Source organism: Bombus impatiens, unplaced genomic scaffold, assembly GCF_000188095.3.
Source record: "Bombus impatiens unplaced genomic scaffold, BIMP_2.2 scf_0647, whole genome shotgun sequence".
Classification (NCBI taxonomy): Eukaryota; Metazoa; Arthropoda; class Insecta; order Hymenoptera; family Apidae; genus Bombus; species Bombus impatiens.
In genome coordinates this window covers 105,349-132,445 of record NT_177066.1, presented here as the reverse complement: position 1 = coordinate 132,445, position 27,097 = coordinate 105,349, and the positions used below count along the sequence as shown (strand labels likewise).

The 27,097-nt window shown below is 37.2% G+C and overlaps 7 protein-coding genes and 1 long non-coding RNA gene across 22 annotated transcripts in view; 3 read left to right on the top strand and 5 right to left on the bottom strand.

Annotated features, from left to right (window-relative positions):
• Positions 1-90: 90 nt before the first annotated feature.
• Positions 91-1,096, top strand: LOC100740425 (heat shock factor-binding protein 1). The gene is made up of 3 exons (XM_003492003.4): positions 91-480; positions 574-640; positions 843-1,096. Exons 1-3 carry the CDS (start codon positions 382-384, stop codon positions 929-931), a joined length of 255 nt encoding a protein of 84 aa, XP_003492051.1. The 5' UTR covers positions 91-381; the 3' UTR covers positions 932-1,096.
• A 4-nt stretch (positions 1,097-1,100) lies between these two features.
• LOC105680224 (protein FAM92A-A) lies at positions 1,101-3,189 on the bottom strand. 2 transcript variants are annotated; one of them, XM_012389653.3, is made up of 9 exons: positions 3,049-3,189; positions 2,864-2,965; positions 2,632-2,760; positions 2,366-2,546; positions 2,047-2,271; positions 1,854-1,886; positions 1,570-1,737; positions 1,374-1,481; positions 1,101-1,302 (listed from the first exon to the last, which is right to left on the bottom strand). In XM_012389653.3, exons 1-9 carry the CDS (start codon positions 3,078-3,080, stop codon positions 1,183-1,185), a joined length of 1,098 nt encoding a protein of 365 aa, XP_012245076.1. In that variant the 5' UTR covers positions 3,081-3,189; the 3' UTR covers positions 1,101-1,182. The 2 variants fall into 2 exon arrangements, with proteins under 2 accessions (XP_012245076.1, XP_012245077.1); XM_012389654.3 differs by lacking the exon at positions 1,854-1,886.
• On the bottom strand, positions 3,090-5,261 carry LOC100748736 (ultraviolet-B receptor UVR8). Of its 5 annotated transcripts, none has more exons than XM_024369984.2 (7): positions 5,059-5,261; positions 4,182-4,749; positions 3,861-4,085; positions 3,630-3,782; positions 3,399-3,547; positions 3,272-3,306; positions 3,095-3,207 (listed from the first exon to the last, which is right to left on the bottom strand). In XM_024369984.2, the coding sequence occupies exons 1-6, from the start codon at positions 5,080-5,082 to the stop codon at positions 3,286-3,288; spliced, it is 1,140 nt and encodes a 379-aa protein (XP_024225752.1). In that variant the 5' UTR covers positions 5,083-5,261; the 3' UTR covers positions 3,095-3,207; positions 3,272-3,285. The 5 variants fall into 5 exon arrangements, with proteins under 5 accessions (XP_024225751.1, XP_012245074.1, XP_024225752.1 ...); XM_024369985.2 differs by having other exon boundaries at positions 3,272-3,277; positions 5,059-5,260; XM_024369983.2 differs by having other exon boundaries at positions 3,090-3,306.
• A 114-nt stretch (positions 5,262-5,375) lies between these two features.
• On the top strand, positions 5,376-7,905 carry LOC100747978 (cell division cycle protein 23 homolog). Of its 2 annotated transcripts, XM_003491980.4 has the most exons (7): positions 5,382-5,718; positions 5,802-6,463; positions 6,543-6,722; positions 6,799-6,963; positions 7,035-7,281; positions 7,353-7,614; positions 7,688-7,905. In XM_003491980.4, the coding sequence occupies exons 1-7, from the start codon at positions 5,618-5,620 to the stop codon at positions 7,796-7,798; spliced, it is 1,728 nt and encodes a 575-aa protein (XP_003492028.1). In that variant the 5' UTR covers positions 5,382-5,617; the 3' UTR covers positions 7,799-7,905. The 2 variants fall into 2 exon arrangements, with proteins under 2 accessions (XP_012245073.1, XP_003492028.1); XM_012389650.3 differs by lacking the exon at positions 7,688-7,905 and having other exon boundaries at positions 5,376-5,718; positions 7,370-7,510.
• Positions 7,906-7,972: 67 nt separating this feature from the next.
• Positions 7,973-12,674, bottom strand: LOC100748615 (myb-like protein I). Of its 2 annotated transcripts, XM_033322593.1 has the most exons (4): positions 11,964-12,674; positions 10,295-10,842; positions 8,563-9,753; positions 7,973-8,472 (listed from the first exon to the last, which is right to left on the bottom strand). In XM_033322593.1, the coding sequence occupies exons 2-4, from the start codon at positions 10,358-10,360 to the stop codon at positions 8,050-8,052; spliced, it is 1,680 nt and encodes a 559-aa protein (XP_033178484.1). In that variant the 5' UTR covers positions 10,361-10,842; positions 11,964-12,674; the 3' UTR covers positions 7,973-8,049. The 2 variants fall into 2 exon arrangements, with proteins under 2 accessions (XP_033178484.1, XP_033178483.1); XM_033322592.1 differs by lacking the exon at positions 11,964-12,674 and having other exon boundaries at positions 10,295-11,253.
• A 172-nt stretch (positions 12,675-12,846) lies between these two features.
• Positions 12,847-18,643, top strand: LOC100745062 (modifier of mdg4). 2 transcript variants are annotated; one of them, XM_003492125.4, is made up of 5 exons: positions 12,847-13,259; positions 13,536-13,973; positions 14,061-14,163; positions 16,984-17,414; positions 17,478-18,643. In XM_003492125.4, the coding sequence occupies exons 1-5, from the start codon at positions 13,080-13,082 to the stop codon at positions 17,688-17,690; spliced, it is 1,365 nt and encodes a 454-aa protein (XP_003492173.1). In that variant the 5' UTR covers positions 12,847-13,079; the 3' UTR covers positions 17,691-18,643. The 2 variants fall into 2 exon arrangements, with proteins under 2 accessions (XP_003492173.1, XP_012245020.1); XM_012389597.3 differs by lacking the exons at positions 16,984-17,414; positions 17,478-18,643 and adding an exon at positions 15,111-16,609.
• On the bottom strand, positions 15,945-16,984 carry LOC117152093. The gene is made up of 2 exons (XR_004462336.1): positions 16,786-16,984; positions 15,945-16,068 (listed from the first exon to the last, which is right to left on the bottom strand). It is a non-coding gene; the product is annotated as an uncharacterized LOC117152093 (long non-coding RNA).
• Positions 18,420-27,097, bottom strand: part of LOC100743990 (neither inactivation nor afterpotential protein C) — a 17,206-nt gene continuing 8,528 nt past the window's right edge. Inside the window, exons 4-23 of one of the 7 annotated variants that reach the window (XM_024369866.1) lie at positions 25,329-25,717; positions 25,164-25,254; positions 24,992-25,087; positions 24,738-24,923; positions 24,478-24,666; positions 24,203-24,402; positions 23,676-24,016; positions 23,404-23,614; positions 23,198-23,339; positions 22,665-23,126; positions 22,187-22,476; positions 21,865-22,127; positions 21,659-21,733; positions 21,322-21,503; positions 21,044-21,240; positions 20,585-20,685; positions 19,833-20,050; positions 19,573-19,772; positions 19,405-19,495; positions 18,420-19,330 (exon numbers count right to left, since the gene is read on the bottom strand). In XM_024369866.1, coding sequence (XP_024225634.1) covers positions 18,995-19,330; positions 19,405-19,495; positions 19,573-19,772; positions 19,833-20,050; positions 20,585-20,685; positions 21,044-21,240; positions 21,322-21,503; positions 21,659-21,733; positions 21,865-22,127; positions 22,187-22,476; positions 22,665-23,126; positions 23,198-23,339; positions 23,404-23,614; positions 23,676-24,016; positions 24,203-24,402; positions 24,478-24,666; positions 24,738-24,923; positions 24,992-25,087; positions 25,164-25,254; positions 25,329-25,717 — 4,260 coding nt within the window. In that variant the 3' untranslated portion in view covers positions 18,420-18,994. Of the gene's footprint in view, positions 19,331-19,404; positions 19,496-19,572; positions 19,773-19,832; positions 20,051-20,584; positions 20,686-21,043; positions 21,241-21,321; positions 21,504-21,658; positions 21,734-21,864; positions 22,128-22,186; positions 22,477-22,664; positions 23,127-23,197; positions 23,340-23,403; positions 23,615-23,675; positions 24,017-24,202; positions 24,403-24,477; positions 24,667-24,737; positions 24,924-24,991; positions 25,088-25,163; positions 25,255-25,328; positions 25,718-27,097 lie in introns of those variants that run through there. The other 6 variants (XM_012389593.3, XM_024369867.1, XM_033322591.1 and 3 more) reach the window with 6 other exon arrangements.

Sequence of the window (27,097 nt, the reverse complement as noted above, 5' to 3'; positions counted from 1 at the left end):
AATAACAACTATATTATTGTATATTACAATGTTAATTTGCAAACACCAAGCGTTTCATACGTATGCGCTTTTATGTTTACACTATCAAACAAGGATGGGAGGAACCTTCCCCTTCTCTTAATTTCCACCAATAGAATCATTTATGTGAATAGAGTACGAAAGAAATAGTAAGAAAGTAATCGTGTCTAAGTCACATTAAAAGTTTGATCGAAAAATGATATTTTATTTACATTTGTTAAATCGATGTTTCGATAATTTGCATTGTACGTAGCAAAAGTATCAGTTGATAGAAAATCTTCGCATGCGCTTGACAGAACTATTCGAAAGAACAAAGCTCATCCCACTGTGAAGCGAGATTGAATAAATACAAATCGTTTAGGAATGGCAGATATTAAACAAGATCATAAAACTGAGGATACTGATAATTATGGAATAGGTAATAGTACTGAACCAAAAAATATGCAAGAATTGACGGAGTATGTGAGTATGATATAATTCATTATTGTGATACTCTCTATTAATATTTCCATAATGTGACTGTCTATTCTTGTTTATATTTTTTGTATGTTTTAGGTACAAACACTATTACAGAATATGCAAGGAAAATTTCAAACAATGTCAGATCAAATTCTTGGAAAAAATATCCTTTTTTATTAGTTGCTTAAGATGCATTTTCTTAGATAACCTCAAAAATAAAGTGTGCATTAAAGTGTATATTTTTATAAGCATAATTTTTCTGCTAAGAAAATACAAATTATTACATGTGTGAAAAACAGTTTATTTAAGGGAGTTTATTTAACGTTTTCATAAATAATATTATAAATATCCTTAATACAAAATACTAGATGAAATGGGAAACAGAATAGACGATTTAGAAAAGAATATTACAGATTTGATGACACAAGCTGGTGTAGAAGGAGGTGACAAATGATTGTATTTATTATATTATTAATTTTGATATAGAAACAAAGAGATCTTTTACATATAACATATGTTATACTATACTAACAAATATTATTATACAAGAATGGTATTTGTATATTATTGGTATGAATTTTTGATCATTAAAACAATAAAATGACTTTTTTGTAATAATGTAGTGGTATAATGCATATTTTATTTCCTTTCTGTTTGTAAGTAAAAATATACAATACATTTCAGTGCTAGATAAATACTATTAGATCACCCATGCTTGATCATCATAGGCATTGTTAGAAATTTTTGATATACAGGAATTGGTGGTATTGTTTTGACAATAAGTCTTGTTGAATCCTTATATCCAGAATTAGCTTGCAATTCAATCTAGAATTGAACAAAATATTTTGGAGATAATAGATTATTTAGAATTACATAGATTTATGCCTGGTTCTCACAGGTTTCTCTTTAGTAGATTCAGACTCTGTTTCTTCTGAACTATCTCTAAATTCCTCAATCTGTACAGATTCTGAAGAGTTTGTCTTTAAGCTCGACTTTGCAGAATCCTACAAAAATATCCATTGCAGTTATAGCGTAAGCATTTGCATTGAATTATAACATACTGGTATACAACGATGATTGATTTATACTAACGATCGAGGTAGATTCGACTGCATGATTAGCTAATTTCTGAGAATTTGCGGGCGAAGACATGAAACGACTTGCCAAATTGGTAAGTGAATAAGACTGCCGAAATGAAGTTCGCCCAACGGTAGGCAATCTCGCAATAGAATCGGGTATATGCATTACTTCACGAAATTCCTGGAATTAATCATTGCTCTAATTAATTTAAAGGGTAGAAACATATTTCTCTACTTATATTTTAATAATTTATATGACAAGTTAATACTCAATAACTAGTGGAATAAAAAAATTACCCCATTCATGTTTCCTCTTATTATTTGAAAGTCCTGCGAGTAAGTATCAAAAAATAATACTAATTTAAGGTAATTTCAAGACTATACAACAGATCCAACATAAATATGTGAAAAATATTTTTTTACATTAGACTATGAATATTATTTAAGCAAAATTAGACTATGAATATTATTTAAGCAAAAGGTGGCCTACCTCTAAATCTTTAACTTCATCGATTTCTGCAATATCCTGGTAACCTTTTGTCAGTAATTCAAGAGTTTTTGCATGAAAACTTAGTTCAATGATAATAAAATCTAAAAGTACAGTTTTCAGATCATGCAATTTCCGCTTTTCGAATGCATCGATTTGTTCTTCTAAACCTTTAACAACTCTTGAAACTTCAACAGAAGCTTTCATGAGCTCAGATTCGGCTTGAGACTATGTTGATTTTTAAGAATTTAAAATAATTGTAAATTTTTAACACTGCCTAAATGTAATTAGTTAAATGCATTGAAATTGAATGTAAGGATACAATCATCTGTCTGTTTCTAGGATTTCGTTCCCTAAGCCTATCTAGATGTCTTTTTCTTGTCAATTCTTTATCGCGTGTTGTAAATGTATTTTTTACGTCATCGCGAGCGTGTTTGCAGATTGTCGCGTATTGAGAAAGTGGAGAAATTATTTTGGCATCAAATCTCTGCACTTTAGCGTCCCTAAAAATAACGAATAAAAGTTGTGATAATTTAAACAGTAAAATTAATCTTTTTTGTCTCTGTGATTCAACAAGAAAATACCCACCTATAATCCCCAATTACTGACAAAGTTGCAGAAAAGTTTGTTAATCCGTTAGATAATGATTGATTTATCGTTTCCGATTGAGCGTAAGTTTCGATAATTTTTGCTATTTCATCTCCTTTATCGCGTAATCTAAAAGTACATTACATAAATTTATACACAGAAAGATAAAGTACCATAGAAGAGAAATAATCGATATGTACAAGATCAATAGAAGCCGTTGTTATGTACAAACCTAGCAGCTTTTCTTGTATATGCTGCAAATGTCGAGCATAATTCTGCAAAATGTTTCTCTACGTTGGATATTCGATCTTGTACAAACTTTGCTTCTTGTTCCCTGAATAAATGTAATAAAATTATAAATATGAATCTCAATGCAAACTGAAGTTTGTGTAAATATAAATAATTGAAAATATGTACCAAATGCTGCTTTGAGATCTTGAACGTAACATTTTGTTCTATATCATTTCGCAACTTTTTTTTTATTTGAATCAATCGATCTTCATATGGAATGTTCCATTGCTACGTCCGTATGGATACCCCACCGATAGTTTACTACTGGCAGGTGGTGCATTATCCCTACAGGTGAGGTCGACTTTTGAGCATGTATATACTCTCATCGATCTACCTGGCCTTTGCTTACCTTTAACTGTACATTTAAGTAGAATTACAAATTTTCTATATGTTTTTAGGAAGGGGAAAAGCGGAAAAATTACTAAAAAACATCTTGTTTTTATTGTCATTATTTCTTATAAAATAGTCTTTATTACTGCAAATGAATGAGCTGCACCACTTCCGATAAGAATTCCTGTGTAATTGTAGGGCAGGACCAGTTGTTCCGGAAATTTTACATCTTTCGTATGACCATTTCCACAATTTCCGTGTTCGTTCCAACCCCAACATAAAATTTCCCCATTCTCTAAAATGTTATAAATAAAATTTGATTTTCATCAAGTTTCTTTTTTTTTTTTTTTTGTTGCTGTTAGTTATTATGTGTATACCAGTTAATGCAACATTATGTTCTGAGCCAGCAGAAACTCGATGCACTTTCGGAAGATTTTCGATCCGCGTAGCTTTCCAAATTGATGGCTTTTCGAGTTTTATAATACCTAACTGCCCATATGTATTTCGGCCCCAACCAAAAATGTTATTATCTAATAGTAAACTAACAAAGCAATCAGATTTTGAAAATATGTATGTATTGTGTTAATTAAGTTGTGAAATAGTATTACCATTTAATACAATTACATGCGACCAACCACTGTACATATTAATTGGCAATTTAAACTGAACATCCGATAGTTTTATTGGAATGAATGTTTTTGGACATGCATCTGTATTTAATCCTAATTGCCCGTATTTATTATCACCAAATGCATAAATATTTCCATCTTTCGCTACCGCGATTGTATGGTATTGACCACAACTGACGCTCTCGATGTCCGATAACGTTAAAACTATTTAAATCCATTAATCCAATTTAAATCCAATAATCTTTGTTTACATTGTGAAAACATGTTTCTCTTAATTCTTTTATATCTAAGTACATTTACCTTCTGTAAAACTATATGCTGCATTTAAAGATCCCTTACTATTCGAGAAGCTTAATCCTAACTGCCCTTTGCTACCTGTTCCTGCTACTAAAATTTTACAATCTTCTGTTAGTAGGACAGTGTGTCTTAAACCCATTGAAATTCCTTTAATTTTTCGACCAGTTACAACTTCGAAGGGTTCGTGTGTCCATTGAAGACTGTTCGGATGTTTTCCTAATTGACCGAAACGATTCGAGCCCCACAGGAGTAAAGTGCCTTCTATTGTTAACGCAGCGGAACAATCCCAGCCGCACGCTATATCCACGATAACCTTATTCTTCAATTTTTCGTTTAATTCTCGAAATGATAAAATACTATCCTTCGTCGGAAAGCCTACTTGTCCTTTATTGTTCCAACCGCAAGAATAAACGCGACCGGAATCATCTAAAATTAACGTGTGACCAGCACCGCCAACTATTTTTTTTATTTTTTTCGGTTCTAGGGAGCACTTTGATAAATCAACTTCACATGGTAAAACACACTCTTCCGACTCAATTCCTTGTCCAAGTTGACCGTGAGAATTAGCACCCTATAATAAGTATTAGTTTCGTTTGATTTCAATATTTTTGTTTAAAATATTCCCGCTCAGAAGTAAGATTTCCGTTCAAATCTTGTTTTATCGATCGTAAATAATATTTTCTAATAGCACAAGTGCACGCGTACAATATCTTATTTTAGAAATATCAGATCATATTGATATTATTATTCATGAAAATACTATTTGAATATGTGAATATAGAAAACAGTAATATTTTCTGTGAATATAAGACAGAGTCCTACTTATATTTAAAATGAAACCATTATGAGCACATGCGATAAAAATAACTTATTACATTACCCACGACATTAAGGAATAGGACATTGCTATAATTATGTCTGGAAATTGTTACTTATTAATATATTAAAACACCCAACCAAAAAATGAATAAACTAAAAAATAGATAATTGTACACTGAAGCACGGATAAAACATAAAATAGACCTATCATTTTGTGGAATTTTGTGTCATAAGTCATAGGAACTGAAATATCGAGTTTTTCTCTGCCCTCTACAATTTAAAGTAGTAAATTAATGAATTATATTCAGCATATCTCGTCTGTATGTACATTAGATCGGTAAGGTTGGAGATGACACTAATGTGGTAAGAGAATGTTGTTAGCTGATAAAAGATTGTAATTGCGTAAGTGATCTACACTATGTCTCGTCTATGACTGAATGTATTTCCATCATAGGACATACGATATAGGTGGCGGCAAAACCTAAAGCATACAGATTTCTTGTTTAACTTATTAGTTTTGTTTATACAAACATGAATTCTTTCCATAATATGTACAAAATCATTTTTTAATAAATTTTGCTGATCATAACATTGGGTAAATTACTGATGGAACATATACAATGGAAGAATCGTTAAAGTTTGATATTAAGGAGGTTAAAACCGATCTTTTGCGCGCGATAAATGAATGTTCCCAACGCGGATTATTACATACCACAAAATGGTATGTACAGTTCCTGATATAAATTTAAGTAAAATCTTTATTCCATTACTATAGGAAGGATCAAAAATATGTTATCTTTATAGGCTAGCAGAATTAAGTTATTCCTTGAAAGATGTTAAATTAAATATACATGACACTACTGTTGACTTGTATTTATCAGAGACAAGCGAAGAGGAAGACACGTATATTTTAGCAAAAACTTATTTTGATTTGAAAGAATATGATAGAGCTGCCTATTTCACCGAGCAGTGTAAAACATCAAAAGTTCGATTTTTACATCTGTATTCTCGCTATTTATCAGGCGAAAAGAAAAAAATAGATGACATGACAGTGGTGCCTCCAGATCCTTTGAAAAACGAAAGTTTAAGATTGTTATGTGCTGACTTAAGAAAAGATCACCTGGCAAATAAACTTGATGGTTTTAGTCTTTATCTTTTTGGTGTAACTTTAAAAAAATTACAACTTACCAGGGAAGCCATGGATGTGCTGGTTGATGCAACGCATAAGCAACCCATGCATTGGGGATCTTGGTTAGAATTAGCTTCTTTAATCACTGACAGGGAGAAGCTTGAAAATTTGTGCTTACCTAATCATTGGATGAAGCATTTTTTTATGGCTCATATGTATTTAGAACTGCAATTAATAGATGAGGGTTTAGCATTATATTACGAATTACAATCAATGGGGTTTGCAAAAAATGGTTACGTACTTGCTCAAACTGCAATGACTGTAAACTACAGAAGAGGTAAATCAACTTCTCAATCAAATTGTTAACAAGGACTTTAACTATTATGGCCTGTTACATTATAATATTATCATTTTAGATGTTGATAATGCTATAGAAACATTTAAGAGGATAATAAAAGCAGATCCTTATTGTTTAGACAATATGGATACATATTCTAATATCCTCTATGTGAAAGAAATGAAAGTTGAGCTGGCATATTTAGCTCACAGAGCAACAGAAATTGATAAATACAGGTTAGAAACATGTTGCATAGTAGGTAAGTTTATCGTATTTTAATATAAAAAAGTTATAGATTTACTAGTTTGCTGTTTAATTAAAGCAGTATCTTTTAGGAAATTATTATAGTTTAAGAGGAGATCATCAAAAAGCATCGATGTATTTCCATAGAGCATTAAAATTAAATCCACAATATCTTTCTGCTTGGACATTACTTGGTCATGAGTTTATGGAAATGAGAAATACCAATGGTGCTATTCATAGCTATAGACAAGCTATTGGTATGTATTATCTGTATGTACGTATAAAATGAAATACGAGCATCTATTTATTTACCCATTTTTTTATATAGAAGTCAATAAGCGGGATTACAGAGCATGGTACGGTTTGGGTCAGACATATGAAATTTTAAAAATGCCGTTCTATGCACTGTATTATTATAAACAGGCTCAATTACTAAGGCCACATGATAGTAGAATGGTACAGGCATTAGGAGAAGCATATGAGAAACAAAATAAAATACAAGACGCGTTAAAATGTTATTATAAAGCATGCAATGTTGGTGATATCGAAGGAATGGCATTGCTGAAATTAGCCACGTATGTATTAAAGTTCAACATTTTTTATTGCGAAATGTGTTAAAATTGAAATATGCTTTAATACACTGTAGGTTATATGAAAAATTAGGTGAACATGATCATGCAGCAGCAGCGTATACGGATTTTGTGATGGATGAATTTATAAATGCGGATAGAACTGACTTAAGCCATGCATACAAATATTTAACTCAGTATCATTTAAAACGAGAACAATTGGACCATGCTAATCATTATGCTCAGAAATGTTTGCAATTTGACGAGACAAAAGAAGAAGCTAAAGCATTGCTAAGAACGATTGCACAAAAGAGGGGAAAATTTGAACATTCGATGGTGGTAATTATAGAATATTTATGATATCTTACATTCATTCAGTGTTAACAAATTTTTAATATTGTATCTATTACAGGTGGAAGATATGAATGAAACAGACCCGGTTATCGAACAAGGGGAAAGAGTAGATGCTACACCAGGAAGTCAGTTATCGCCGATGAATTTGTCATTTATGCCTACGCCGTAAGATACAGAGAAAGATATTTTTTAATTCTCTAAGTTTACTTAAACTTTCATATGTTGTATATATTTTTAATAAATATTGTACGATTAAATCACCGACTTTTTTCATAAATTTTCATTTATTGTATAATTTTCATATAAACATACAAATTTTCTTGTGACAAGAGTATTACAGATAGCAATTATTTTCTAGAATATTATAATTATTCTACAATTATATTTAATACAAGTTGTTGAATTATTGTAAGTAGGTAGTTATACAAGTTCGGGATGATCATAATGAGGATATCGGGTAGATGAGGGCGCTGGCGGTTTAACCTTCGCTGGTTTCATACAAAACTTCGGGATATATTCATCTTTTACGGAAGGCAGCAGTATTTGTACAGGATTATCAATAGAAGGAGACGGCGAATGTGATACTTCAGGAAAATCAGGAGAAGTACGAGTAGGTGTTTCCGAGGTATTTATGTTATTAGTAAAGTTTGTGGACCATCGATTCGCTGCGATATTGCTATCAGGGGCTGCACATGTGCGTTCATTGGAACTAATATTTGTCGATGAAGACGGTGTATTGTGCGACAAAAGTTGTTCATGTATGGATAATAACAATTTTTCGGCCGTTCTTTGATACTCTAGTATATCATCCATATAATTTATTTTCTGGTCCGTATCTTTATCCTGGAGAGAAAAAATTAATATCATGTTAGGACGTTTAGTTTATATGATAGAATGATTATAAGGGAAATGAAATAGTAATTGTAATTTAACCTGAGATTTGTGAGTTGCATTTCCGTAAATTTCTTGTTCAGGCCACATCGTTCCGACTGAAACCATTTGAACAGCCTTATCTGTCGAAAAGGTGCTATCTGTTTGCGTACCCATTTCTTTATACTTCATTTCTGATTTTTTATTTCTCACGGGTATTCTTGAATAATGCGATTTGTATTTAATCGGATCATGTCGTTGGAAATTGCCTTCTTGTGTTTCCTTTTCGTTTCTCTGTTCCGGGTGCTTTTTGTTCCTCTCTTCATCAAATATAAAGTTTTCCTTTTCATTAGTAGGAGTAAATTTGATGGATAGTTCCTTCCTTTGTTTTGTTTCGTTCTTTTTTAACCAAGGTCTAGTTGGGGAATCATTAGAAAATTGGCTGTCTTCTCCATTGTAAACGAAATTAGTTTGGTTTGATTTTCTGTATTTGTAGGGTGTGAAAGACCTAGGAAACAAAGATGACGAATGCATGCTATCGGAAGAAGCGAATTTTTGATTAAAGATTTGTGCATTATTTCCTTTATTCGCGCAGAAATTGCTGCATTGTTTTTGAGTATACGATTTCAGAAATTTATTTCGAGCAACATTACTTCGCTTATTTGCAAACAGTTCGGTATCTTGAGGTATATTTATCGGGAACTGCGTTTTGTTAAAACTATGTTTCTCAGTTGATATATTCATAGGCTTTTTCAAAGCAGTGTGCCATATACAGCTGTCAATGTTTTCGTAGTTTATTGGCATATTTGTTGTCTCATTACTACCGTTGCTCGATTGATTTCTGGAAGAATCAGAATCTTTCTCGGTATTTTGAGGTTCTATCAACGGTTTGTCGTTCGAATTGTGGTTTTCCATTCTTTGTTTTCTGCAATTCTGATTTATTCGGTTCCACCCGTTATTTCTTTCATGATTTTCATTACATGTTACGACTTGTTTTGTCTCTATGTGTTCCTTGGAATTAAGAAATATCGAAGAAATTGCGTCAAATAGACGGAAGCATAAAAGATACAAGGTATACAGATATTTGATACCATTTTCTATGATAACATCTTTCAACAAACGTAAACTTTTCATTGATCTTATGATCATGTTTTCTTTCGTTAGTGTTGAATCTTTTATTGATTCTTGTTGAAGATTGTGGCCGCTGTCTCTGGCCATAGATTTTGTTGACTTCTGTACACTCGATACAGTTTGCTGTAAAAATGATAAAACCGTGCTAACTCATATGATTTATTGGAATTACTTGTTAAATATGTTGAGCAAATTCTGTAGTGTTCTAAATACGTGTTTTATGATAATGCGTGCAATATGAGAAAACACTTGATGTGTACCCAAACATTGACGTGCGTAAGCGCAAAACTATAAAATGTTGATCATTATATTGTGCATAGATATTAAAAGTCAGTCGTGTGATGAAATACAATTGGTGAATTTCGCTCGAACTCTACGCGAGATAATCTTGTCGAAAGTGAGCGTTTCTTCAAGCATCAAAGGAATTTATCATTACGTAAATATTGTTAAAATTTAGATAATTTGAAACTTAATTAGTATTGGTTTATCTACAAAATGACGTCATGATGTACCAGACACCGTTCAATTACTTTACTGTCTCAAGCAACAAATATCTTAATGAAATTGCTTCTACTTAATTCTTCTAGAAAATAATATTGCACAGACAGATACTAATACATTTGGCTTTTTTTCTTTCCCATTTCTTTCAAGCAATAGTACTTACGTTATCAATATGAAAGCACAGACATTCGCCTCTTCGTACACGTGTGTTTTTATTTTCCCCTAACATGATAACCGTCACTCCATTACACTCGTCTTGTTATGTTCTTATATTACTATTGGCAAAAGTATCGTTTCAAAATTTAGTTGAGTCTGAGGTACATGCTAGGTCTTCACTACACCTGAGGAACTGCAAATGAAGTGAAAAATTTAAGCGCGAACTTTTGTATCAAGGATGTGCCGGTATTCTGCTTCCTGATTGGTCGACCAATCAGTTGCCTAGGAAAATATGTGTAGAAAAATTAAAATTCGGGGGTAATTATCCCTTGCGAAGTCTCAATTGTAACATTTGTACTTCTCCGCTTTCAGGTCCCTTCGATACCTTACCGTTTATTATTAGACACCTTAAGCAGACCGAGCTCTACCTGCATTTTATAACAAGTATACAGATTAGGAAAATTTATTAAATTTTCTCAGTCGAGGTCATTTGTTACCCATAAATATTCATCGATAGTGAGCAGAGGTCCCATTATGTAGAGGCGAAGAATATAACTAGAACAAAAGAAAACTCACACTTAACAACCTGACCTGTTTGGGTCTTTTGAAAGTTTAGGATCGAGGGCTGAAGGTTAAGAATAAAATTGAATGTAATAAACTTGTTCTTAAGATTTGCTTGTTCTTAATTTTACACTCCCAGGTATTTCATCCTTCGACGACGAAATTACCGCTATGGCAAGAGGTTTGTATTTCCTTAAATGTAAAGAAGATGACTTTGAAAATTTAATTTTACGAAAATAATTAATTAATTAAAATAAATATTTCAAATAATTCTACCGCTCTAAATATTTGACAATTTCAGTATCAGCTTCCAACGCGATCCGTAATCATTAATCGCCGATCGTATATTCCATCTTATTATTTTCTTTTTTCATTTATTTATGTTATTTCTTTATTTAGTATTATTATATTATTATTATTTTTCAACTCCCCCTTCTGTATTATAGTATAGTATAGTATTATATTATAATATTATTATTTTTCAACTTCCCCTTCTGTATCATAGTATAGTATAGTCTTATATTATAATATTATTATTTTTCAACTCCCCCTTCTGTATTATAGTATAGTATAGTATTATATTATAATATTATTATTTTTCAACTTCCCCTTCTGTATCATAGTATAGTATAGTATTATATTATAATATTATTATTTTTCAACTCCGTCTTCTGTATTATAGTATAGTATAGTATTATATTATAATATTATTATTTTTCAACTTCCCCTTCTGTATCATAGTATAGTATAGTCTTATATTATAATATTATTATTTTTCAACTCCCCCTTCTGTATTATAGTATAGTATAGTATTATATTATAATATTGTTATTTTTCAACTCCGTCTTCTGGAGTACTCTTTTAATATGTAACATGTACAAAATAATATTCTTTGCAATTAATTACGAATAAATGTTATTATTATTATTTGTTACGTCCGAGGACTGTCTAATTAATAAATTGTCTAAATGTGTAATAAACCAGACTCCATCCCTCGGTCAAAACGGCTATTAGCTGCGCAAGTATAATTAATCGGGCCGCACTAATCCCAAGGAACTGTCATAAAATTAAGCATTTCTGCTTTACCATCAAGGTTCTTAAATATTACAACATACTTTTCAAGTCGAGATGTTCCTTAGGGTTATTGTTCAATCAGGTATAAAATGGGATAAGCATGTTTTTCTAAAGCGACCCATGCCTATCCATAGTTCTCCTTCGTGACAGGACCGAACTTGACTGAGTTTTTATTTTTTAACCAGTAACTATTTTGACCGGTTTTCCATTCATTGATGAATCATCGTCTTTACGTGTTGCGTACTTCGTTGCGTCAATGTTTTTATTTATATTTTCTTCGTCATTATCTTAACTTGTTACGCACATTGTTATTATTATTAATTTTGCGTTTGATGAATCTGATGAAAACAAATTAGAAGATAAATTAGATTTTATCGAAGATTACAGCTTTAAAATCTTGATGTTTCTCAAATTATTTTTTAAGCGGTTACTTTATGGAACTACTACTATAACTTTATTACGTGAGATACGTAAAGGTAGAACTTTAACAATTACGGAATACTGTTATAGGATACAAACTCACGCAAGCATATAGACACGCGAGAATGTACGCACGCATACTTGAATGCATGCATGAATATGTCTGCACGCACGCGAAAATTAATGGTCGTGCACACCTATACACTTGAATGTATGTATGCACGCAATACAAAAACACGCACTTTTCATTGCTGCTTTGATATAATTTAACTATGCTTATGTATCATTTTTTAAATACGATTATTACGTTTATCTTGTAATAAAATTTCAAGAAAAATATTTTTGCTATATGTACTAAATTATTTTTAAAAATATTGTGTCTAAAATTTATTTTCTTTATACACAGGATATTGGCCATTTTACATACAACTAAATAATAGAAAATGTATAGCGTTTCGAAGAACGTTTCTAAGCTCGCGCGCAATTCAATAGAGCATGGCGGCCATATTGACTGTGTTCTCCCAACCCAGTGCCAAGGATGTTTGTGCGTGCCTGGCACCACTGCTGTTACATCGCGGTCGTTGTCGTCAACGTCGTCGTTGTCGTTGTTATTCTTATTATCGTCGTCAACGTTGCTCCCGTCGTTGAATAGTAATAGTCATTGACGTGCAGAGATATCGAATAGTTCAGGACACGGTGATAACATTTTGACAGAATTGACACTTTCTGTTCGCGAGATGTCAAATCAAATATGTCTAAAATGGAACAGTTTTTTAAACAACATAGCAACGAGTTTCGAAAGTCTCTGGGAAGAGGAAGGTTTAGTAGATGTGACATTGGCAAGTGATGGACAGTGTCTTACTGCTCACAAAGTGATTCTCTCAGCAAGTAGTCCATTCTTTAAAAAAGTTTTCCAGGTTAGTTTTCTATATTCTTTACTTCACATTTATGATTTCGTTAACGTTTTGGCAGTCGTTTTATCGTTGGGTAAAATTCTTTGTTAATCTATTTAATCAGTAAGATGTAACGAAAAAATTCTTTAAACAATAATGCACAACATTTGAGGTTATCGTATCTTGAACAATACGAATTTTATTTCGAACTTGTCTTGATTAACTGTCACGTGAATTTTACCAATGATCGTGTAACAGTTTAATAAAAATATTACTTTTTTGATCTTTTTTGCATTATAGACAAACCCTTGTCAACATCCAGTCATAATACTTCAAGATGTGCACTTTAGCGAACTAGAAGCCTTACTTATATTTATATATAAAGGAGAAGTAAATATCGAGCAAAAGAATTTGCCAGCGCTTTTAAAAGCTGCAGAGACACTGCAAATTCGTGGTCTTTCGGGAGGGGATATATTTGCTAAGGAATCTTATAAAAGATTAGTGGAATTGGAACAAGCGGTGGAAGAAGGAGCAGCTACTGCCAAGGAAGAAACTCCAAAAAAAAAACAAAAATTAAACAAACATCAGAATTCTATATTAGAATCAGCACTGACACCTAAAGTATCGCAAGTAGAGAGCACGGATGAATCTACGACCAGTGAACAGAGTGGCAAAGAGGGAGATTATTTATTGCAGAAAAATATGCAAAATCCGATATATCATCGTTTAGAAATGAAGGTTGGTTGTATATTATACTAATAATATTTTTTAAGCAGTAATGATTAATCGAATATATGAAATAAAGTTGAATGAATTGTGTTTCAGATAGAACCATTAGAAACTGTGCTAGAAGATTCTCAAAAACAATCTGCAACGGACAAGGACCCAACAGAAAGGTTAGACACAGGGCAACTCGTTGGGAGTCAAGGTTAGTAGTATACATATATGAAATTACGATATCGCTTTATAGATAATAGTAGTAGACATAATCATATGCACGTTATTTTAAGAATATATTATATTTATCTTGCACAATTTGTGTATATTGTGATATTATATATGTCTATGTATTTTATAATTGCATTCAATCTCATATCTCATGGTAAACTGTATGATATGTGTACAAATTTTATAAATTAGAGAAGAATAGGGCAATGTATACATTTCAATGCGTACGTGTTGGTAAAATTCAGTTCATAAATCGATTCATTATGGTTAATATTGGAAAATGTATGTTAGGGTGTATGATAGAATTTATAATTTGATTGATAAAAATTTCATATTGTGTATGTTCGAGTATCTCATTCAAATTAGGTGCATACTCGTTTTCGATGCTTTTTCAAATCGTTGAGTTAGCTTTGATCGTCACTTCTGCTTTATTATCCACATTGGTGTGACACGTATTTCTTTCATTTCTTTTTATTTCGTTCGATGTTACAAGCAAACTCATAGTGGAAATGGGAACGTGTGTAGATAGTAAATAAACACATATATGCGTAAATAAAAATTGTACGATTGGAGAAACTAGAGGTCAAGGCGTAAATAACGTCAAGTTATCTAGTTCAACAGGTGATTAAACGAAAGAGAGGAGAAAGAAATAATTGAATGGTCTCGTTTATTAGTATATTTACGTAGTTTATTACGAAAAGTCCTGGCTTCTAGTACTCAAAAACGTCATCTAGATCTTGTTCTACGTTTACGCGTAAAACTATCTGTGCATGCGTGACGGAGAAGACAAATGGAATGATACGCGATCGATCGTTTAACGCGACATTAACGAACCTGGTCGAATTTGCTTGATTGTTCGGTACGCTGCAATTCACGCGTCAGGGGGATCCGTGTCTAAAGCAGGCTGTGCTCTGATGTGTGTGGCAGGGTCTGGGAACAGCCCTGCTGAAGACATTTCCGGTTTATCTGGGTTATCCGGCCTAACTGGATTCTCGGACGTGAAGCCACTGCTATACGCGTATCAGCAACTACCTTACGCCGATCTTCTGCCGAGTCCGGAGATAATCTCAACGTGGGCATCCTCTCGACCGATGGATCATTTGGCCTGTGACCTTATGAAGATCCTTTTTACCCCGGAGGAGAGGATTCTTTGTAACGTAAACGGCAAGATGGGAAAACAGCAGTTCGATAGTAACAAAATACATTTGATAAGAGAAGTTTTGCTGCACTTTAGTGGTATTGCACCTAATAGCGTGGAATGGGAGGAAACTTGGAAAAATTGCGTAACTAAAATCGATACTAGCAATAGGGGTTTGAAGAGGTATCTATTCCAAAGGCGGTCGGTTTATACTCAATGACTAGGGCGTTTCAGGTCAGGGGTAAAACGGAAACGTTTTCACTGGCTAGAATGAAGTGTTTCTATCACTGATTCGTCGTTTCGATTGTCTAAGATCATCTAGGATCATCTTAGATCGCCTCGAACGTTTCCATATCCTTTCTTTTTAAAGAAGGATGCGAGTAGGTGGAGCGAGAAAATGACACGAAAAAGTAGAATGTGTTCAAAGAAAGAGTAGAGGAACGGGAAGCATTCTAGGCATGGTCCAACTACTTATATATATGCTTCACGTTTGTTTTCACGGGGCAAATGATCGAGTAATTTTACACTAATTTTATTTTTTACCATTGTCTTTCGTTCTGATAACGATCACGCAACGCGTGCTCCGGAGACTTGTTTCACGGCTGAGGAAGTCGATCGTTCCATTTTTTGATTCCTTTGATTCTCTTTTTCTTTGTACCTTGCATCTCGTACGTTGTGCAACGCAACATTCCTTCCAATTCTCCATTTACAATGTTCACGCAGATGTGCACTCTCGCCGTAGACGATCTACATAACACGATATTAATAGTAATCGCGTCGTGTCGTAAGGACCCCGCAGAGTTTTTTACGCTCAAAGACGCGACAACTAAGATCACATTTGTTATTGTACGCGCGTAGATGGATACATAGGTGAAGGTGCTTACGTTTACCTTCGTACACACTATATACGCGTGCGTGCATAATTGCGCTTCGCATTATTGACGACTTTAAAAAAGACGAATACGTCGAAACTATTACGATGGAAGTAGTAATATAAGATATGCTTTTACGATGTTTAAGGCGTTTAATATGCCGTGACGAAACTTCACGCAAACGATTCGCAGCTATCGATAGCACACAATCTTATTCTGTCGTTTATTTTGAATCAAACGAACACATAAATCTGGTTTTCCCATTTATTTGTTATCTTTCTGTTTTTTTCTCGTTTGATCTTGAGAAGGTACGAAATGCTTCGAGTTGACTGTTATTTAAATCTATGCGATTGTAGACAAAATACACACATACACGAAAACGACTGGTTGCAAATAAACCTATTTTACATTTTTAATTGTCTCGTCATTTCCCGATATTCCTGTTTTCCTCTGTACATACATATATTATATGTACGGACTATTAGATTTTCTACTTGGTGTTTTTCTCGGATAATTTGCGCGTTTAAACGTACATTCGCAAAGACTTGGAGAAGAATGAACTAATTATAAGAAGAACGAACGTTGGACATACTATGAGTTAATTCATCGCATCCTTCATCCATTCGAAGATTATCCATTTCCCAAAGAAAGAAAAAAAGAGAGATCCTAGATGAACCGACAAGATCCTTGTTCGAATTCCTTTCAATTGGTTCCGTTGACTGACGAAGACAGACAAATATCTCGAACTGAGTGAAGAAAATTTGAAGTCGCGGACTGGAATTACTTGCAGGATCATCGAAGCCGAATGTAACCGTAATCGCCGACGCACGAGAGACTTCGACTCCTTCGTCCGAGCCAGAAACGCGCGCGAGATTTCCCATTGACCTTGATCGAACTCCACCTTGGAATACTTATCGACACTCGGACGAACTTCACTTGCCGAATCATTTGTATTCGGAATCGATGCCCGATCAACAGGAATCTACATCAAACATTCTCGTGGAACGAGATGCAAGAGTTCTGCATTCCGTATTTCCAACTTGCCCTGGCACCGCTGGCAATTCAGAATTCCCCGAAGAGACCGTCAATGGCGTCACAGCGTATCCACCATTTCCGTGTCCGTTCTGTGATAGAGCGTACACGAGTTGGGGTTTTCGTCGAAGGCACATCAAAGCCGTGCACACGATTTCGCCATCCTTAAACTGCAAATGGTGTTTACAGGTGCGTATGTAGATAGCGACTATAATATCCGATAAAGTACGAGGTAAATGCAATGATTTTTAGGTTCTTCCTACGCATGCGGCTTGGAGACGTCACGTAATATTAGCGCATAATCTGTCTGCGAGCGACGCACATAATGGGCTCCTAATTTTAGAGGAAGCGCATATGGTTTTACAAATTGCGCGCCCCACCAGGTTAGATACTTTAGTTAACATAATTAAACAAAATTCCCAACAGAATAGCAATCCCGAGAATTCCCAGTCGGACAAAGATTGAATTGGAAGATTGGATCGTGATATATCGACCTGCCCGGGTCGTTCTCCAAATCGTTTACTCGTAGTCGAAACTTTGCTATCGACGGACGGTTTTGGAAGGGCAGTTACGCTGTACAGGATTACGCGATAGAACATTGTTTAAGTTATTCTCGTTCGTAGAAAATACGTCAATGAACCAAATTTTCCACAACACCTAATCGTCTTTTTTATATACGTATATTTTCGTTGTATATATCGCTTTTATAGTCATTATCAATGGCCAGTATCACGCTGTCGAGCGTGAGATATTTTTATTGTTGTATTAATTCAATTTTTGTAAAAAAGCAAATAAATATTTTATGTATGATAAAGTATTTCTTCCGCTGTTTCGAGCTGCTGTATTGCGTTCACTTTAAGGAAACGAGACACAAGCGTATGGTTTAAAAAATCAAATCGTTATGTTCTTTTTTAATTCTTTATTTTTTAAAATCTTGGTAACATTCGTGCATCAGTCAGTTGACATTTTTATAAATACTATATATGTACTTCGTAAAAGTGACAGGAGTTTCGTGCTATGCAATAGAACCGGTCGTGCAGGGTGCACTTTGTTGATAATAATTCGATTTTTTCGCGAATGAGTATCATTGCGTGCAATGAAGCGTATGAAAGCGAATTTAAACATAAACCCTTAAGTACCTTTGGCATCCTGTTCATTGTATCATATTCTCGTACATTGTTGTAACTTTTTTTAAAAAATGATTTCCTGTTATTATTATTATTTCTTTCGTTTTGTAATAATGTAAACACCCGTTAACGGTTGAACAAGAGTGTATGTTTGCGTGTATGTGTGTGTGTATATTTGTCGAGGCCAATAAAAAAATAATGGTCATATATCGCACATTGGTAAGGAGCATTGCTAACTGTTGGAGAAGACAGGCAGATAGAAAAACGAACCATTCGATGAAAATTATCGTACGTCGGACAAAAGTGGCGATGGTCGCTCGGGGCGCGAATGAAAGTTACAAAAGAAGTTTATCGTCGAATCGTTGCGGTAACTTGTTTCCACTTAAAAGACAAAAGAAGAAAAGTATTAAAAAAATATACGTATGTACATATTTGTGGATAAAAAAATTTCTCTCCGAGTCAGCAACGTTAGTGGATTGGGTATCGTTCTTTCAAATCATACGAGTCGTGCATTTGTTTCCATCGGGACAGCTACAGGTACCTTGCAGGCTTCTCTTTTTTTCTCGTGGTATTAGCAATTCCAACTAGTCCAGTTTTTACCGTGGTTCGATACATAAGGAGTTTTCGTCGTTGGCTCGAATTTTACAATTCGGCCACGTAACCTTCGATAACGATTCCCGGTGCAATTTCTTCGGTGACACTTTCCGAGACCACGTTGCTTCGACCCCCGGTACCCGTCCGATCTTCTCCCCAGGCTCCCTCCTTCGCATATTTTTCAGACATTCTGACCATTTCATTGGGACTCCATTCGGGAGAATCTCTGCGACTACCTCCGCTTCTGTATACAACGTGTGACTCGTTTTCGCGATTCCCACGATATCCTGAACCTGGCAGTGGTGACGGAGAATGAGAGTAGCTGTCGTAAACGGGTGTACGCTTCATCGACGCTCGATGATGGCTCGTTTTTCTCAACATCGCCTGTTCGAACAAACGTCGACGATTAGATGGAACGCTTACGTACGCGTCTGTGTAATTTTTTTTCCTTGTCTCACCTGAAAGTTGAATGGTGGTTCATCGCTGTCTTCGTTACCGTCAGTGTTACTTTTACGACCGATCATCTGTAGTTCCTGAATCGGATTGATGCTGAAACGAAAACGAAAAGAAATTTTCCTCAAGATCGTCTGATAACAATAGTTCGGCTTAACTTAGCGCGAACGAACCGATTGGCATTGCCGCTACTCCTGTTAGTTTTATCCTCGTATTCCCAATCGTGGCTGCCGGTATCTACGTTGCTTTTACTTCGAATATCCGAGCTATAATTGTCGACGTTGCGCGTCAAGGGTGGTTGCGATTGATTGAACGGAACAGGTGGAGGCGGTGCGTGTTTTCTAGAGCGTATCGATCCGGTACTATCGTAATTCTGAAAAGAGAGATGGCCAGGAAATATGACAGCGGCAAATAAGTCGATAGCGAAACTTACTGAGCGAGGATTATGAGCGTTAGCAGAAGGTACAGGACTACGATTGCTCGAATGATGTTGAAATCCAGAGTTACCCATTCTGTTCTGGGACGACTCTTCGGGTGGACATCGGACCGAGATATTCGGGTCTCTGGAAAACGGAGTGTCGATCAGACTCTGTCCCTCGGTGCCCGAATGCGCCACTCGCTGTGGCGAGTTCGTTGTTTGAACCTCGACGTCTGAAAAATGCAGAGCAATCCGATGGGGAGTGAGTTCTCTCCGAGAAAAAGAGTCGTCACTCGCCTCAGGTAATCGAGATCTTTTTCGTGTTCTTTTGTACTCTTTTTCCACGCCCAACACGAATCTCTCAAACGAAATAATCTTGCGTGACAATTGATCGCTATCGACGATTCGAAATTAGTTACTAATTGTGCGATTAATTGGCTGAATTGATCGTAATTACGACTGAAAGAGAAAGGGAATTTGATGAAAACGCGCTGAGTCGGCCGAGCTACATACACAGAGTGATACGGAATCGGAATCGTTATCGTTTGTTTGAATTTAAGGAGTAGATTACTATTCGGGAAAAGCGTATCCGGAGCACCCTGTATGCGTACTCGGCGAACTCGGATCGGGCAAGAAGAAAGAAGAATGATATTTGAAATGTACGAGAAAGATATGAAAAAGAGTTTCGTTTTCGCGTTGATAAAAGTGTAGAAGCGAGTATCGGTATCGATGCATCTCGACTGAGCGAAACAAAATGTGATAGGCACCTCTGGTACGACTCTTCCTGTTGGCCCACGGCACTGTTTGTCTCCGTAATGGCGCGTCCCAGGCTTCGTGCTCATCGTCAGACGCCGATGACGACGCGGATCTGCGAGAACGTATTTCTCAGTTGACGCCACAAGTCTCCGAAGAGTTCCTAAACGACTCTTACCTCGAGATAGAGACGGCACAACGGAGAACGAAAAATAATGACAAAACAGCGTGCGTATATAAAGTGCAACGCGGAACACGTGGGACAAAAACAATCAAGAAACATGAAAAACGTATTAACACATTTCAACTCTTGCCTTTTGCGTGAATTTCTTCGCGATTGGTTCTTAATAAAACGCGAACAAAACATAGAAAATTGTGCGTCAGCTACATACGATGCGATTAATGGTGAATGACATCTAATGGTGAGGGTCGACACACAATATCGGTAGGAGAAGAGCGTAAAATCGACTCACCCAACACCTCTCATTCCACTCTTCGTATCGGGAAAAGGTAACTCTTGATGAAAGTTGAAAGGTAACTTGTGCACTTGGGGTGGTTTTAACTGGCCTAAATACGCGGACGTGGAAACGTTTGTATCTACTCGATCTATGGATATTTGTTCATTCGTCGTCGTGAGAGATGCTACTATCGCTTGATTGAACAGATGCACCTGTTTGTGAACAAAATTTTCGATGAAACCACTCGGAAAGCTATCTACCCTGTTCCCACACTGGAAATGGAAATCACTCACTTGTTGCGAGAACTGCACGAGGTCTTGATAGCGGGCTGCACGGTAACGTAGGAGGACTTGGAACACGCTCTTCGACCTCCACTTGCTGCTGTAGAATTTCATCATGTCCATCGTTTCCGGATCCATCTTCCCCTTTCCCAGAAGAGGTGCTGTCTCCTTCCTCACTACGTGCCCCCTGTATGCTATTTTTTCATATAAGAAATCGTTTGATCTTACAATTCTCGAGAAACGTCGTGAGCGAATTAATCGAATAAACGAATGAAAATAGCAACTATTAGGCTCGTCAAAAATCAAATCTCTTTTGTCGCTCGCTTCTTTCTCGTCACCCGTTCCCTACCTTTTTGAATCATCAACGCTGCCTGATCTTCCGACATGTCCACCGATTCGTTCTTGTTTATAGACGCTTTCTTCACTGAAAAAATACTCGTTAAATTTCTCGACAGGGATGGAAGAAGTACGGGCCTCTCGAAAAGCGAAAAACGCGGCGGAATGGAGAATCGGCTCGCACTCGATCTTGCTTCTCCTGACAAACAGTTTACCTACCAACTTCTTTCTTTACGCTCTTCGTGATCTTCGACGCCATGTTTTTGCGTGCCAAAAAGGCCCTCATCATGCATTGAACTTTTACTATCTTTTTCACCTGAGTCTCGTACAATCTCGAAAGGTATTCTTCGTTGTAATACTTCAGAAACACTTTAGTTTTCCCAATTATCCAGCCTTCCATTTTTAATCTGATCAGTAGCAATCGACAGTTGTCTTTGGTAATTTCGACATTCTCGTCGAAATCGAAAGCCAGGAATTGATACCTAAGGCCGAAGGATTATTTTTATGTGACAAAAGTGACGTGGATACTCGAGGAGATTACCTTCGAAGAAATTCTGGGAAAGATATTCTATGCGGGTAACCACGTTGCCTGGCTCTGGCAGTGTCAAGGACAGCCAACGCTCTGATCTGTTGTCTGACAACGTCTCGATAAAAACCACGAGGCGCCCCTTCGAGATCGGATCTTATGCACCTGATGAAATGGATACCACTACTTCCGCCACCTGCCGAAAGGTTCTTAAGGATTTCGAGGCTGGTGGATTTAAAGGTAGCCGCGCACGTTCTCAATTTCCGTGTCTGCGAGTATTGCCCTCGGGATGCGGTGTTATACCTCTGTTTATAAAATAATAATCGCGAGGTGATCACAATTTTTACATTTCGATTCTTTCCATTTCTTCGGTAGATCGTCGATTATAGCGTATCACTTTCTTTTACTCTTCCGCTTTTCGTTTTACATTTCTCTACATTTATTTTATCTTCTACGAAATACCAGACATTGAAATTATATTAAGCAATCTCACCCTTGGTTTCGACGTTTCCTGCATGAGCGCGCCCCATTTGCCTTTGCTCGTCTTCTTTTCCGCAATTTTCGGATGGTCAACGACAACGGTCAAATTCCCAGCTTTCGTCAGTTTGTTCGTGAACATTTCTTTCACGGTTTCGATGGACGATTGCCTGAACGTTTCGATTATTTCCGGAGGAAGAAAGTCGCGATTCTTCTCGGCAATCTCGCTAGCGTCGTAAAGCAATTTCCCTGTGTAATGAGCGACCGTAAATTCGTGAGAACTCACCGCTTTTATATAAACATTGCTCGATCGTTGCTGGATTTTGTTTATGATATATTGATAATCGAGCATATTTTTCGATGCATTATCGATTATACTGAATAAACCTCTGTCTCTGCTCATTAATTGATCTATCGCGTCTTTGTTGTCGTAAAAGTGCAAACGTTGCATCGGTATATCCTCTTCTTCTTGTTCTTGCTGTGGATCAGGATCGTTACAAAAATCTTATCCGCCTAAAAATTCGAGTAGAATTTTTCACGAAACCTTACCATTTCCCAAGCGAATATCCTTTGGTTGTAATAACACTGCATTTGTTCGTTCATGGTGTTTACCACTAACTGCTCGAGTCGGTTGGTCGCGAAGCACTCGAATCCAAACATGTCCATTATGTTAATCGCATATTTGTCACCGCTGAAAGGTACGCATATATTTTAGATAATTCCGTCTTGTTAATCAATTTCGTTTTGAAACTCACAATAGAGCACGAGTAACCGTAAACTTGAAGTTGATAGTATTCGTTATCCAGTCGACCAATCGCTGATAGATCGTGTTAGCCAATACGTCCCTCGCTTCTTTCGCTTCCTCGCAACTGTGCCTTCTACGTACGGCATTTCCCTTTACGATCACGCAATAATTAAGCAACGCCCAATTAAATTTCTTTTCGTCTAGGTCAAGAAGTTGGGCAACTGAAATACGAAAAGTCATTTAGACATAAACATTTACGGATAAAATATTGATATTTCATACCTCTGTTGGCCGCATCGTGGTTGTCCATGTCAGCTTCCCCGTTGTTACCTTCGACGAAACGAATTTCTCCCAGATTTAAAATCGCTGCTAATATCTTCCAGATAGTTTCGCAATACTCTTCCATTTCTAAGATTGTCAGATTTTCCTTCAGTTCTTCGAACTTAGCCACGTTCCCGCGTGGATCGTTTCGAACTTTGAACGATCGTTTCCTCTCCGTTCCCTTCTCGCTTATTCTGAGGTATCGCATCCTTCTTCCCGGTGGTAGATGATACTGTTTCAACTTGCTTATGGCGTCGAGGCCGTCGTAAAAGTAGTACAGCACGTGAAAATTCGATTGATTCCTGTCGAGAAGATATATCTCGCGACTACCGTGACCAATCGATAAACGTACGATTAGATCTACCGCTAAAGTTGCAACGCAATCTCGAAATCTAACATACGAGTAAATTGCTAGTTTTAGTTGCACAGAATCCAGTAATGGAACAACCTAATGCGCGCTAGCGTAAATAGCAGATCACGATATTAACCTGTCGCGGGTAGAAACTCGCCACTTCTCTAACTGATATAACCAAAATATGGCGCCGGAGGCTTTCCCAGAACTTCCGTATGTTGTCTCCAGTTCTAGCACGCACCTGGTCGAATTAGGATTCAGAGGCGTGGCAGCGTTGCTGAAAGCGTGAATCACTTTAATAGCTCGCATTAATCTCGCCCCGATGTCTTGCAAGCTCTGGAATCAAACGCACGACGATCAGGTGGAAAAACAGCTTGTTCGGTTTACGCGATTCAGCCGATAATCGCTTACTTTTCCTAGATACATGAGATGTCGGACAAGGTGCATCAGGTTGGTCGTTTTCCCCGAATTGCTCTCGCCGGCTAGTAAAATATGTTGAGCCTCTTCGTTGTGCAGCACGTCTTGGTAGGCGCTGTCGGCTACAGAGTATATGTGAGGCGCGTTATCCGATCGCGACTTGAATTGGTATTTCGTGTGATACTGGAATCAAGGGAAGTATCGATAATTAGTGCGATTTCGTTTGACGGTTTAGATCGGTGCACGATTCTTACATCGGACCCGTAAATGTCCTGTTGCTCGTTCGGATTTAAAATCAAAAGGATATCGCCAATAAAGCTGTGGTAGTAACCTTGCCGCAATCTCTCGTGTAGTTCGTCCAAAATCGTATCTTCCGTGAGCGTCTCGAGAGCGGCTAGATCTTCCATGAACATAGGTTCTAGAGGGTCTGTTTGATGAGTCTGGAGGAGAGATAAAAGAAAAGTATATCCAGCGACAATAGACGCGTCACGTTTGCTCGAAACGTTACCTTCAGGAAACCCTTTCGAACTATTACTTCCGGTCTTCTCACGTGTTTGCCTTTCGCACAGACGTCCGTCATTAATATCTTGATCTCCTTCGCTAGCTAGAAACATCGTTCTCGTTATCACCTTCTCTACTCGGACTCGCGCTGTTCCTGGAAAATCTTTTTACCGTCTTACCAGAAAATCGTCCGCGGATGAATCCGCTAGAAAAGGGTGTTCGGCTATTTCCGCCATGAACGGTCTGTTCTCAGGATTTTTCTCGAGACATCTGCAACGACATTGGAATGAAGCGAACGTCAGTGACGTAAAAGTGTAATATTCGTGCGTATTTGGAGAACGTACTCGGCGATAAAGTCGTTAAAATTTTGCGACCAGTTGGACGGTCTGTACAAATTTGGCGGCGGATTTCGAACTATTTGGAACAACGCTCTGGTGGGATGCATATCTTGAAACGGTGGCTTTCCGTCAGCCAACTCGATCGCTGTAATTCCGATCGCCCAAACATCGGCTCTGCTACCATATCCTTCGGAGCTGTTGCCTTTGCTCATGGCCACCTCCGGTGCCATCCAACTCGGCGATCCTATACACGTGTATCTCTTTCCCATTTCACCTTCGAACATCTTCGATAGCCCAAAATCGACCAACTTCACTTCTCCTTCTTTGGTCAGTAAAATATTACTGCCGCGAATATCACGGTGCATCACGTTGTGCTCGTTGAGATAAACCATCGCCTGAGAAACAGGGTGACTCTTTAAGATTTGAAAGAGGACGAGTGGACGAAGCGCGATCGAATATCTCAGGTCTGGACTTCCTTCTTCTTTCGATACTCCGCAGCGCGATTTCGTCGGCAGAGTAGACATCGGTACCTTCTCGACCTTCGCGGGCATTTATTTCGCGTGTAATTTGCCGGCATTAAACGTCAACGTGGCCTGATTTACCGCACGAGCGACCGTGGACGAATCGCTACTGGGTCCATGGAACACGTACCAACTCGAACAAGAAGGCGACGTCCGAAGAGAAGAAGAAGGGGTTGCGTGCACTTTACGAGAAAGGATGGTAAGACGAGCAAAGAGAGACAAAGAAAGAGAAGAACGAAGCACGTAGGAAATCCCGCACGTGTGCGCCATAGGTTGAAAAACGCTTCTGTAAATATGGTCGCTGCAAGCGGAAAACGCATCGATGTCCGATAATTTCATTCGATCGGAAATCAATCGGGTCGAAGACGATACACGGGAAAGAGGTAACATATCTTCTGTCGTGTAACGTACGAGAAATTAGAGACGATCGAACGCGTAACACGGCGAACTGACGACGCCGCGACGGTAACGCGCATCGAATGCTCAGCCTTTCGTGCTACTTGACAGTTTCATCGATCCTATCTTTTCTTGGCAGCGCGTATGAGAAGTTGATTGGTCGATGGTTCCGTAAGCGTAGCACCGATATATAGAGAAACAGCATCCAAGGTAGGAAGTATTCGCGCGCGAATTCGTTGAGGTTTGAGGAATCAGGTTCATGAAGTTCTCACGGCGAAGATAATTAGCAGAACCCATCGATTTTACGCGGTCCCGATGTTTTTGCAGGGATACCGAGCCGCGAACCATGTCACGAGCACGTCTCGGGTATACCGAACGGAAAGGAAACGACGCACGATTCGAAACGGAAACGCGCGTTTTACCCTCGGCGCCGATCAGGTTGCAGCGTTTGACGCGTAAATGACACCTGTTCATTCCGGTGTCCAGCATTTTTTTTTCCTTCTAAATGTTTCCTTGGTGTTCGTTCGGTTTCCGTAGTTGTTTCGCGGACCGCGACGCTCGGAGAGGATACCGAGTCGGAGAAACGTCTCGTACGATATTAAGGTAAATTATATTCCAGGAGGAAAGAGAACGGAATTATGGAACATTATCCCATTGTGACCGAGCGAATCCTTTCCCTAGTAAAATTATAGACCTCGAGGCGGGAAACGTTCGCAATTCGCCCGTGTCGCGATTCTTCGTTATTCCTTGGTTGATCCTTTTCGTTCTTACGTTTCTGCCGCGAGTGTAAGGTCCTGTGCATCCTTAGCCGCGCGCGAGATCTCCAACTCTGTCCTTGACTATAACGCGCGCGCGCGA